General features: G+C 36.8%; 5 protein-coding genes across 5 annotated transcripts; 1 reads left to right on the top strand and 4 right to left on the bottom strand.

Annotated features, from left to right (window-relative positions):
- Window positions 1–551: 551 nt before the first annotated feature.
- BDF20DRAFT_911837 (magnesium transporter NIPA-domain-containing protein) lies at window positions 552–2,445 on the top strand (the record flags this gene model as incomplete). Its single annotated transcript, XM_053083883.1, has 6 exons — window positions 552–654; window positions 728–793; window positions 865–930; window positions 995–1,085; window positions 1,196–1,359; window positions 1,457–2,445. The coding sequence occupies 6 exons, from the start codon at window positions 552–554 to the stop codon at window positions 2,443–2,445; spliced, it is 1,479 nt and encodes a 492-aa protein (XP_052938573.1).
- A 550-nt stretch (window positions 2,446–2,995) lies between these two features.
- BDF20DRAFT_905503 (oxidative stress survival, Svf1-like protein) lies at window positions 2,996–4,305 on the bottom strand (the record flags this gene model as incomplete). Its single annotated transcript, XM_053083171.1, has 3 exons — window positions 2,996–3,908; window positions 3,985–4,216; window positions 4,293–4,305. 3 exons carry the CDS (start codon window positions 4,303–4,305, stop codon window positions 2,996–2,998), a joined length of 1,158 nt encoding a protein of 385 aa, XP_052938572.1.
- An 884-nt stretch (window positions 4,306–5,189) lies between these two features.
- On the bottom strand, window positions 5,190–5,811 carry BDF20DRAFT_816982 (uncharacterized protein; the record flags this gene model as incomplete). The annotated part of the gene is made up of 2 exons (XM_053077213.1): window positions 5,190–5,443; window positions 5,532–5,811. 2 exons carry the CDS (start codon window positions 5,809–5,811, stop codon window positions 5,190–5,192), a joined length of 534 nt encoding a protein of 177 aa, XP_052938571.1.
- Window positions 5,812–8,576: 2,765 nt separating this feature from the next.
- Window positions 8,577–9,944, bottom strand: BDF20DRAFT_905502 (WD40-repeat-containing domain protein; the record flags this gene model as incomplete). The annotated part of the gene is made up of 6 exons (XM_053083170.1): window positions 8,577–8,987; window positions 9,068–9,277; window positions 9,344–9,419; window positions 9,499–9,583; window positions 9,658–9,737; window positions 9,811–9,944. The coding sequence occupies 6 exons, from the start codon at window positions 9,942–9,944 to the stop codon at window positions 8,577–8,579; spliced, it is 996 nt and encodes a 331-aa protein (XP_052938570.1).
- Window positions 9,735–11,062, bottom strand: BDF20DRAFT_408017 (uncharacterized protein). Its single transcript, XM_053075392.1, has 3 exons — window positions 10,115–11,062; window positions 9,811–9,971; window positions 9,735–9,737 (listed from the first exon to the last, which is right to left on the bottom strand). Exons 1-2 carry the CDS (start codon window positions 10,969–10,971, stop codon window positions 9,962–9,964), a joined length of 867 nt encoding a protein of 288 aa, XP_052938569.1. The 5' UTR covers window positions 10,972–11,062; the 3' UTR covers window positions 9,735–9,737; window positions 9,811–9,961.
- Window positions 11,063–12,650: the final 1,588 nt, after the last annotated feature.

Genomic DNA, 12,650 nt, shown 5'->3' with positions numbered 1-12,650 from the left:
CGAGTTAAAAGAGAAAGGTTAAGAATGGTGCAAAGAAAAGGGAGACTGAGGTTGATGTAGAGGATTAAATGATAATAAACCAGCAAAAAAAGGCACAACTACTGCGCATTTCGTTAAATTTATGAATGCGCCTCTTTGATATAATAAATCTTGATAAAAGTTTAAAGGGAATTTATATTGTAATGTACGACGCTCGATCCATAGGTTTGACTGTATCAAAGGCTTCCTCAAAACGAAGTAGTACTTAAGACTGACGACTGCCTCTCAGGTCTTATTTGCTCCCATTTCGTTGATAAAGCCAATACTAGCAGTATATGAAACTGCAGTAGAAAGGAGACTGACTCAGATACGCTGATCTATTTACTTTCCTCATTTGTACATAGAATAGGCTAAAATCCTTAAAGAGTTTACCTACTATCACATCAGCCACAGACAGAATTTAGTTTTAATCTTTTTCATTTCGATTTCCCTTCTCCTTCTCTTATTGATTATATTTCTTTTTTTCATTTCCTTTCGCTCCTTTCCTTTATAAATAAAAAAAAATTAGTCGCATGAGCGCAAAAAATGGCACAGTGAATCCATTCGCCTCAGATGCGTCTGATGCCCAAGCTGGCTTATTCAAAGGAATCGGTGTATCTTTAGCTGTTGCAAGCGGTATATCGTTCTTCAACATGATAAAAAGCCATACTTGCTTGGATTTGTTACTGATAGGAAGAAAAATATATAGGCATCTTTATTGGTAGCAGTTTTGTTTTCAAGAAAAAGGGACTATTACAATCCATAAATCAATCAGGTTTGTGCCTTAATCGTACACGTTTTTCTTCTTGGCTTGACAATTTATATTAACATACCTTGTTATTTCAGGCGGTGTTCCTGGAGAAGGCTACACATATTTGAAATCAACAATGTGGTGGACCGGAATGATATTAAGTACGAAGAATTTTATTATACCTTATTGAAAAACGCAGACTAACATTTCCGTCATGGATTACAGTGATCGTTGGAGAATTATGCAACTTCATAGCATATGCATTTACACAAGCTATCCTTGTAACACCATTAGGTGCTCTTAGCGTCGTCATCAGGTGAGAGATTTTGAAAATGGACGAAAAGACCCTTCATACAAAGAAATACATTTATTGACATATAAGTGATGGCTTTGATTTTTGCTACCTCTTTCGTATATGATACGCAGTGCGATACTGTCTTCCATTTTTTTGAACGAAAAATTAAGTTTTCAAGGAAAAGCTGGATGTGCTCAATGCATTTTGGGAGCTATTGTTATCATATTGCATGCACCCGAACAAGGTTCAGCAGATACAAAGATTGAAGCGTTCAAGCAATTGGTTTTATCTGTGGGTAAGATTGCTTCCACAAATACTACCGTTATTGACTGAATTGGAATGATACGTATCAAGTTTTTCTAAACTAACTCTTTGTTTTGACTTTTTTAAAGGATTTCTTGTTTACGCCGGTCTATCCATCCTTATATCACTTATACTTATCTTTTATTGTGGACCGAGATGGGGCAAAAGGAATATGTTGATCTATATCACTGTTTGTTCATTGATTGGTTCCATTTCTGTCGTATTTACTCAAGGTCTTGGATCAGCCATTGTTCATTCGATAACGACCCGAGAGAATCAATTCAAAAATTGGTTTATTTACCTCGTTTTGGGAGTAACAGTTGTGACACTGTTAGTAGAGATTATCTACTTAAACAAAGCACTGAATTTATTCAATACAGCCTTGGTTACTCCAACGTACTATGTTATTTTCACAACAATGACCATTGTTAGCTCAACTGTGTTATTCAGAGGCTTCGATTCTACGCCCGTGAATATTGCAACGTGCGTCTTGGGCTTTTTGAGTATTTGTTCAGGTGTGGCACTACTGCATAATTCAAGAAGCCAACCTATGCCAGTCACTGTCATTGAGAGCAATATAGCACAAGATGAAAAGTCATTCGCGGATGATACTGAAGGATTACTGCTAGATAATGCGGAAGGAGGGCCGTCAGGAAAAAAAAGACAAAGAAGTTTATTTAGGATGTTTGAAGTACCAAATCAATCACAACAACTGAAAGAGAACGATAACATTTCAACAGCTTTTCATCCTCCTCCTTTCACTATTCAACGATACATCAGTCTTTCTTCTACAAAGAGTAGAAGAAGACAGTCAATGTTAGCAACTGACGAACCACAATCAGAGGTAGCTGCTGTAAAGTCAGATAAAAGATCACCTCAACATGCAAATACAATTGCGGTGGCCATGTCTATAGTAAACGATGGCATTAAGTTAACAGCAGAGGAATTCCAATGCGTACTCAGTGGTAAACTTACTGATGGGCAACAGCAGCATCACAACGAGAAGTTGAAACCACAACTGGTGGTATCTCCGGTAGATAAAAAAGAAGACGGTAGATCTGAACGAAGCAGTAACTGAACAGAGAACTCCTCCTGTAACAAGTTTACTCGATACGACTATCAGTGAACAATCTTCGATTGCTGATTTGCAGCGGTAATATGAACGTTGAGAAAAGACTTAATGCTAATTAGCAAATTATTGATGAGAAGACTGTATACTGTCTTTTATGTTCTTCATCAGGTAAAAATCATAAACTTACGAAATCTCATAATACCCGGACTAGCAATTTAGATGTAAAATAAAGAGGCAATACTTTTTGTTACGTGTGCCCACAGGGTTTTACAATTATTAAATACAGTTCTGGTCTGATATACAAATTTTTTCCTCTCCTGTTGAAGGAAACCTAGTAGGAGCATATACAGATTCGAACTGTAGTATGTAGAGCGATCCCATTTGATCTCACACGAGTACATACTGCTCTAGCCTGTATTTCCCTTGGCGAAAAGGCAACTGTTTATCCCAACAGTTTATTAAATTTGAAAAATAGAGAAATTTCATTAACAGTTGTTATAATTAAGGCATAAAATAAACTAGACGCAAGCAGTAAATGTAGTGGAAATAAGAGATATCAAAAGCTGGAAACAAAGACAAGCTCCTGAAAGCAATGTCCCTCAACGCAAGTTTTTTCATCACCGATGGTTATTTCGGCAGTTGCCTTATCAATCCATTGATATATATATGGTTTGACTATTAAGGATTGAACAAGTTTTCGAATGAAATATGGAATTTCAGCAAGTACATCAATCTTGTCAATTAGGTTGCTAGGGTGTACTTTCATTGTAATAGCCACATCTTTGGGTGTATCACTTTCGTCTGCTTTAATCGTCTTTCCTTTCCAAGTGAATTCGACTAACTGAGGAATGTCATATTCTGTATCAGGATCCTTCTTTTTATCACTTAGTTCAACATGATTTTCAATGGATACGCATACAAGTTTGTCATTCAAAACCAAGGATCCTTGATTGATATTGACAGAACCATATTGTTTTGTTGTTTGAAACTGCATCATACCAATTGAACAGCCATTTGTTGATTGGAAGTTGGCAAAGTTCCAATTTGAAGCAATCAAATGAGGTTGCATACCTTGAATGGCGTGAATGAACATGCCCTGACCTTCGACCTCAAAAATTTTTTGATCGATAATGAACGTTCCTTTGGCAGCTGCTCTGGGCCAGAATTTGTGAGAAACAAATCCAGCGGCTGAGGATCTATCACCACCTAGATAGGTTTTACCTTCACCTACTTTGAATCCCTTATCTATACACTCGAAATCCAAGGATACAACAAGTTCTGGATGTGTGATGTTAACCTTATAGATTCTCTGAGCAGTGTCGAGTTGTATATTGAAGAAATCTGTTTTCACAGATTTTTTATCTTTTGACAATTCGAATTTATTACTCATGTTGATATTTTTGAACACGCTGGTATTTGTCTCTGGATCGTAGAACTTGCAGGTAAATGATATTGTTGGATTCCACAAACTTTGATCACATAAACCAAGCTTGAGGTTAATTTCAATACCATCAAAGTTTTATATATTATAATCTCTAGTTTTACCCTATATTTGAATGAATAAGCTGCACAAATGCAAAACCACCTTTGGGTGTTGTTACGTAAAATACTTGATTCTCCGTTGAAGATCCTGAAGCTAATGTCCATTCTAAATCATGTTCATCTAAAGCTGTATATGCCTGTCCATCCTTAATTGTATCGGCTATCGTTTCTACTTTCTCCACAGTACCACTGCCGAGACCAGTAACATTTGAAACAGTACTTGAAAGTTGAGAAACTGTAGTAATATTAGATAAAGCTGAGTTAACGATCATAAATTTCAGGGGGAGGGAGCCTTTGAAAATTGGACTCACACCAAGAAGCCATTTTAGTTGGAGGAAAATAGCTGAATGATAAGAAAGCAAAGAAAAAAACAAAACCAAAGAAAACCCTCTGTTTCTACCATGCAACTGCAATTTATTAGCAGCAATTAGATGAGCTACAATATAACTTTTTCAATCACACTGATTGGCTTCCTTTATTCGTATCTTCCAGTCGCTTGGAATGTAACACAAGACACTTGGGCAATGTACCATGATCAAGTCCAACAGAGGTGCGAGCGCGACACTATACTACAAGTTCAAACAACGGCAGAAATAATGCTTTTCAAAAACTCTTGTACAGCGAATGATAGTTTGATTGGGTAAGGCTCCATTGATAACTGTAATCAATGAGGTATTAATTATTGATGATTGATTAAAATTGATCTGAAGAGGCAAGCTGGATAAACCTCTATCCAATTCATGTAGTACAATGTAGCCATAATCATTAACCAACAAGGAATCATATGATAAGGTGATTTCAATTTTAGTGAATAACCACTCACGTCGTGGGTGGGGGCGGAGGGTTTGATAGCAATGGTTATGAATAAAAGTACTTCAGGAAGATAAATGGCGGAACGAGCAGGAAATATAGCTTGTCAAGAGACTTCAAAACCCAGGATATATGGAGCAAACTGCATCTGCGTTGGACTGCTTTACAGTATAACAAATATGATTATTTGTAACACTAAGGAATTTTGGTGTTTTTGTAAATGGTAACGCTCTATGGCAGGGAATAAAGGGAGGTATAGTAATAACAGTATATCTATGTAATCTTTTGAGTGCCTTCGATTTTCTGAACAATAGAAAAATGCTTTCGTATGATTGTTTTAGACAGTCATTTGAAAATAACAAAAAAAAGAGTAGGGTTGATGGTCATAAACCTTGGGATTAGTTGAACCATCCCAGTTGACCAAAGATTGTCCAAAGAGCACTTGTCTTATTGACATCCACTCTACATAATCTTTGAGCGACGGACTTGGTAAAGGGAACCCGTTGCTCTTGAAGCTTCTTGGCTGCCATTATGAGTGTACGTTTACATTTTAAGTATTGAACAGGTGATAACCTTAGTGAAGAAGCCATCATTATTTCGGCAGGATGAAGATGATCATAATAAGCTTGTCCTTCTATATTCATTGGAGAGCCTGTAATTGTATTAATATAGACGATTGATGAGAGTTTAGACTTTGAGATACATAAAAAATTACGAAAGTCATCATGGGGCTCATATACCTTTCCAACTAAATTTAATTGCTCCATTGTGTTCATCAAGAGCATGATTGGAAGGGATCCATCCTTCAGGATAGTAAACTTCATCTGTTGAATCAATATCTAGAGCGTCAAATGCTGCTTGAGCTTCTTTGCCGATCGGAAGTATGGATGAGATTGTTACGCGCTTCCTTTTGCTTGGTCTTGTAATAGCTGCTGAAAGCTTCTGCAATGGTTGGTGTGATATCTTCTTCTTTTGTAGCACACCAAATTCAGCGATGCTATTATTGCCAGTTTCGGTCATTATTGCTGTTCGTTTTCTGCTTTTATCGTTCTCAATGTCAGTAGTACAGATCGCTAAATCTGAATGTTGTGCGCAACATAGCTTGCTATGCTTTTTCTGGGGAAAAGTAGCAGTAGACTTGCTACCTTTTTGGACATTCTTAATTGATCGCTCACTGCAAGAAAGCTCCTTATTGATTGAAGAGGACGCGGCTCTAAGTGATGTCCGAGAATTAAGCTTTTTTTCTAAACAGGTATTGGAATAAACAACGAAAGCAGATTTTTGATTGTCATCTTTTTTGAACTCCTGATAGACATTCAACATAAAGGTGTCGTGACAAGCTTGACCCTTTAGCGTATGAACCATGTTTGCATAAGTTTTAACAAATGTATTTGTTCTTTTGTTGAATTGACGGCAATCAGAAGATCCAAACGTAGCAGAAACATTATTGTCAATACCAACAGTAGTAGCATTAGTAGTAGTAGCAGCAGCAGCAACAACCACAGTAGTGGAATGAACAGGGGTTGGCGGTGGTGAAACAACCATAGAATTTTGTTTGTTATAGCATACTTTGTCTGGGAAATAAAATCTATCTTTTGTGCAGTAGACGGTACTGTTGTAAGCAGGGGAGTCAATTGAACTTACTGTTTGCTGCATTTCAGTTTAATTATTAAGACAGAAAGAAGAAAGAGATGAAAGTGGCTGTAGGAATATACAGTAAAAGGAAGAAAGAAAAAAGAGAAGAAAAGGACGATAAAGAGCTAAAATAAGATCACGCATTTTTGGAAAGCCATTCTTTCTTACATCAGCTCACTCATTTCTCACTTTTGTATGATCATGCTGGAAGCAGTAGCGTAATAGTCAAGGGCAAACAGAAGAGAATACAGTGGCGACATTACACAAGAACGAAAGGTTAAAGGAATGTAACCCGATACGTCAAAAAAATGAACAGTGAGTATCTTCTAAATTTCACCTATGAAGCCACTTTTCCTTCAAGCTCCTAAAACCATTTCGTCGTCTCTCTTTCGCCTTGCTATGGAACCTTTAATGATTAAACGTATCGAAAGTGAAGCCTGCTCTTTCTTAATCAGCGAAACGTCATATAAACATTTTAAACCCAATCTTATAATGAAGAAGTAACATGATTTTAATGCGAACACAACATAGATCACAGGAATGATTCTGCTATCACAAACGTATAACAGAATTGATCCCAATAGTAGAATCCTTTACGGAATATATCAATCATATATAAATAATGATAAACAAATTTAACCAAATTCGAATACTATTATAAACTGTATTGACCTGATATTTGTTGTAATCGCAAATTGTAGCTAAAATTCATCAGTCGGTTATAAGCTACCCCACTAAATGAAAAAAGTATTTGCACCTCTCAGTTTTTTTGAGTTTTTTCCTTATTTAGGTAACGCGTTTAGCCAACAGAGCACAACTGCTGACATGTACGGGTGGTTTGAAAAGAAGTTTCAAATATACCATAAAAAGAATTAGCACAATTTGACCCATGATATATTGTTTGATTCACAAAAGTGATCATAGACATAGTTTTTCTTACGGCAATCATTTTCTATTTTCACGGTCACCTTTATAGCTTTTCCAAAAGGAAATTGCTTCACTATGTAGATGTACCGGAATAATTTATATACATAGCCATCGTACTTTGGCGTTGTGCCACTGACCCAATTATCATTCCATTCAAAGAGAAAAAAAAAAGTTTAAATCGATGTGGTACAGATGATTGGAACTTGTCGTCGTCTTAGTCGGTCTGCTTTGCCAGTGTGCATAAAGAATTTTGTAGTAAATGAATGCTTTCCTATGGGAGCTTTTACAGTAAATAATACAGTAGTCATTAGAAATAAACTCTTAACTGACACTTTTAGATGGTTTTTATCCTCAAATTAGAGGCCAATTGAGAGGACTGATGGCCGTTACTGGATTAGAGAATTGTAAAACGATGATCAGTTAATTCCCTTTATATTAAGGTTCATTTTTAAAATTTGAAACACCAAACCATCTTGATTTCGTGATACACGTCTGTGGTTTCTTGTCTTGTTGACTAAGGAAAGCCTCGGAAACGAAAAGAGGAAGAGTCGATCTTTCTCTTCATAGCCCAAGTTTTATGGTTGAGTTCAGTCTTATCAATGTAAAAACCCCGACTATCAATCAAGTATGCCTACAATCAGTGTTAATCAAGGCTATGGATGGCTTCAGATATACTTTTTGAAAAATCGCACAAGTAATTGCCTTTCAAGATCAAATACTTGCATGGAAAGGCTTCAATTTCAGGGTGGCTAACTTTTGTACAAGAACAGATTCATATAGAACAGGTGGAGCTGTAGCAATTGCCAATGATTATAATAACAATTTCTCTTTTCTACCATGTACAACAGTTGTCAATACCAAGCTGCCAGATATCCTAATCTCCCTCGCAGTTGTCCTGCAGTGTAACGGATTCAATCTGTTTTACATATGGAATGTCTTATGGCTGTTAGACTGTAGCCCTCAGGATAGTATCAATCCCAGCACTCATTACTTTCTCTATGCGTCCGCTTAGTTCTCTTTTAGTAGACGAGACAAAGCAGCCGAAGGTGTAGTAATAAGTGAGGCTTATTAGATAGTTGCAGTAGCAACTGGAACAGTATTATTAATAGCAGTTATGTAAACGTAGGAAAATGAGAGTTTAAAAACCCCATGAAACTGGGAAGGCTTGAAGTTCGCTGTTAGTACTTCCATTGATGCCTTTATTATTGTTGGTAAGAATTATTTCATGTTGTGGGTCTGCTCCAAACACGTATTCTACCACGTCTGTCTGTTGTTACGATCGTATCCTTGCGAAAGACAATATCAACGCAAGGATCAGAATGAACGGTGCTTTTTACAATAGGCTGTAAGTAAGGTACTTGGCCTTTACTCAAAGCAGGATGAATAGTAGGTAAGCGTACATGATCAATTGGCTGCAAGGTTGTCAGTTCATTGGGCATGTTATTTCCAAAAATAGATGCACGCTTTCTGAAACGTCTTGCCATTAAAGGTGACGAATTGGGAATAGTGGGAGCAGCTATCGTTCCAGAAGAGGATATTGTACTATATGAGTCTCGTTTAACAAATGAATCGCGTAAAGGTAAAACATTGCGGCTGTTCATTTCATGAGTTGATATTGCAGGTTTCCCAGGTTTCTATTACAATTATTAGTTGTTCATTGTTGGTACAATTGAAATGCTGAAGTGGTCTGAAACTTGTAGAAATTTGAACTTACGTGCTTTGGACGGTGGAGTGCATTCATTGAAAAATCCCATAAAAGTAGTTTACAGTCTTCCCCAACACTACCAAATCGATAATTTTTGTCATCACACTGTAACGGGTCGAATGCCACTCCTGTTACCCAGGATCTATGACCACGACATCTAGCGATAATCTTATTTTCTGTAAAAGACCAGATGGTCACTATATCATCTTGTCCCCCTGTCTGAATTTTACAGAAGGGCGTCAGATTCAAATCTAGAAGAACATCGTGTCAGATTGTTCTGCTTACAAGTATATAACGCCCGTCAGGGCTCCATGTAACACATAGCATTCGGCCAAAATATCCTACAAATACATCACATAACCTATAATCCTCTTGTGAATTAGTCGCCTACTGCACGAAGCCAAAGAAAGTCACCGCAAATTTATCTGAGAGTCATATACCTTTCATCTGCATAATCTATCACACGCATTAAGCCATCCTTACCAACCATAGCAATATGCCGTCCATCTGGAGAAAAAGAAAAAGCTACATTCAGGACGGAAATTCAGTGTTTAGGAATCAGGCTGATTAGAAGCGACTTCATTTTTGTTGTCTGTTACCTGATATGCCTTTATGGCTGACCTGCCAGTGAGCCACAGGATTATATTTGCTGCCCTTATCCGGTTTGGTAATTTGCAAACTAAGTATATTGAAATGAAGCTATTAGATATACAATTATATATGCATGGAGCCTGTTTCAAATTTGGTCTTACTGCTCTTCAGCCCACGTTTGTGGTTGAGGCAAGGTGTACGCTTGATCTTCTTTCTCTTTATCCAAGATGAGCACGGAACCGTCATCAAAAGATGCCATAAATAAATCCTCGGAATCTGGTATCCATTTTATCATTGTCACTGCTGAATTATTCATGATGCCCTAAGCGGATTGAAAACGTTGAATTTAACATATTGGCAATTTTGGAGATGTAACAGCCCAATCGTGTGTCTCTTTCTTTGTATCTTCAAATAGTATTTACGTTTTTATTCAAACGGGTATACCTGTTGGAAATCATATCGTACCAAAGTAAATCACCTGTTGAGAATCCAATAACCAGATTAATGTGTTCTGCGAGTTTACTCGTTGTTGAATTAACATTGTGACAAGTAATATAGGACTTCCCAAACGTCAGTCTTGATATTATTTCTTTAGGTCGTTGAAAGTATGGGTCCTCTTCCATCCACAATAAACTTGAACCCACATTAAAGAATATATGTTGATTCACTGTGCTCGTCAATTTTGCAAAATGATCGTGCAGGGTAACATTTTCTATAAAATTGGACTTTAACTTTGATAAGCTGCTCTTCGGCCTCTTATGTTTTTGTTGTTGTTTGCTACTATTGGAGAAGAAAGATGAAAAAGAGGGGCTCCCACTGCTTGTACTTGCTATGTTGTTGGTGCTACTGTTATTATGCTCCAAAAACTCCTTGGCGATAGCAGTGGGTACAGCTGAACCGATTGTCGTCTCGTCTGTTGTTAAAATAGGATCGTTGTCTTCTTCTCTTTGGTCACTTTCCTCTTCTATAAGAGTATCATTGGTTCCCGTTGATGTCGTATTTGTACAAGATGAAAAGGAATGGTCTGGTGGATGCTGTAAATCTGATATTGATAGGGGCAATGAGGCTTGGCATGGTTTAATACAAGGAACGAACGGTGCATTTGGCGCTAATTCGTTCAGCGACGAAAAGAATGAAACATGCGTTCCAGTATCGAACTGAGGCTGTATTGTCTCAAAAAAAATATCATGCAATAAAGTGTAGGTTCCCTCCGGTGCATAAAATTCTGCGCACTGGCACTCAGTTCTTGAAGGACATGGTTTGAAAATAGCTTTATCTACGCTGCTGTTAGTGTTAGTTCGTTTATTAACTATACTTGTCATGGACTATGTTCGAATCACAAAACAGGAGAAAAACCAATTAGCTGTCATTTCTATTTTCACATTGAATCGTCAACATGACAAAGAGTGTTTCTTTACCTCCTAGTCTACAAGTTGGTCTGGTATTTAATTTATATGTTGTTATGAATGATAAGAAACTAAAATACAAAGGAATGAATGTTACGACTATAGATACATAAGCGGTTAATATTACACAAATTGTGATTATATGAGAAGAAGCAAAAGAAAGGGGAGAAAGCACTTTCCAATGCTTCTTTGACCCTCCCAATCCGTGAACTCTAACTTTAGACAAAAGTGTTATTTTTTTTCAGATAAATGAATATTTGCCCAAACACATCCATTTTTTTTTTAAAAAAAAAAAATTTAAAGAAAAATTAGACACACTGTAAAAAAGTAATTAGACAAAATAATTAAAGGTACAAGCTTTTCTTTTTTCATTTTTCGTAGCTTATTTTATCGAAGATTAGCCACCCATCGCAGAGGGGTAAGGCTTGGAAAGGATAAAGGTAATCTGTTATTGGTAATTAATCAAGAGCTTCTTCTCTGAAAAGAAAAATATTATGTTTTGTCCACATCAGCAGGTTACAAAATACGAAATGCGGAAGAAAACGTCACTATTCTTTGTATTTATGCTACTCAATTTTGTTTGCAGCACTTTACCTATTGCTAGAAAGCGTCCTAAGCAATAATGTGTGTTTAATGCATCAAGCACTTGGGTCAGGGATAGCATTGAGGATCTGCTTAGGTAATTATCTGAAACCTTTTCAGGTACAGCCGAGGAACAAGGTCCACAACCCTATTCTATGCTTGTATGTTCATATCTGCCTCTTTCCAATAAAATGGTTCCTCGAACTTTATACATGATTCAAAGCATTAAGGTCTTTTAAAGCTCTTCTATAGTTCTTCAACAGGAAAAACAACAGTTCAGGCTGCTCTCAGCCTTTGTTAAGATCAACAGGAGTAATCTAAGAGAAAAAACTTATTCAGGAAATTATAGTAGCATTGTGAATCCTCGTACAGCAAGCGATTCAAAGATAATATGTCTGAGCACAGGTTTTTCTTTCTCGTTAGTTTTTCAGAGTGTTCTTTTTACATCAAATTCAATAATATTGAGATTATGGGCTAAGCCATACCATAATAAGCAAGATTTTATCAGCTTGAATCATATTATCATGAAGAAACCACGCTTTACGTCTTATTGCTCGAATTAAGCTTTTCCAATTGATGCATAACGAATAACTCTGGATTCATCGCAGTTCTAATAAACTTGGCCCTACTAGAGGACTAAAAAAGGAGACATAAATACGGACCTTCAGCTGCTTCAATGTAATTTTTTTTTCATAAATGCTCGTTAGTGGAGTATAACTCATGCTTGTACAAAAAAAAAGTACTTCATAGCATCTGTGAGACACATGCCTCATTCCTGTTTCAAATGAATTTAGTGAAGACCTGATTGAAAGCAAACGGCATGCTTTAGAGAGTGCTGTGAATCGTCAATGTATCAATAGGTCACCTGAAGCACAGCCGAGACGTTCTTCAGTAGTGCAAAATGCCTAATTTTGTTGAAGTTGTATTGGTTCGATGAATCTGAAGAGGCAAAGAGGATTTTCAAAGGTTAGTACCTATAAAAATCGTTATGGAAAAATGAGAATGCAAATTGC

This window comes from Mycotypha africana (genome assembly GCF_025528875.1).
Source record: "Mycotypha africana strain NRRL 2978 chromosome Unknown BDF20scaffold_3, whole genome shotgun sequence".
NCBI lineage: Eukaryota > Fungi > Mucoromycota > Mucoromycetes > Mucorales > Mycotyphaceae > Mycotypha > Mycotypha africana.
Note: the sequence above shows the minus strand (reverse complement) of the source record. Positions and strands in the feature narration are given on the sequence as shown.

Bases quoted from the DNA above. Each gene is read 5' to 3' on its own strand.
- BDF20DRAFT_408017 (XM_053075392.1), bottom strand. From the start codon at position 10,971: ATGACAAGTATAGTTAATAAACGAACTAACACTAACAGCAGCGTAGAT.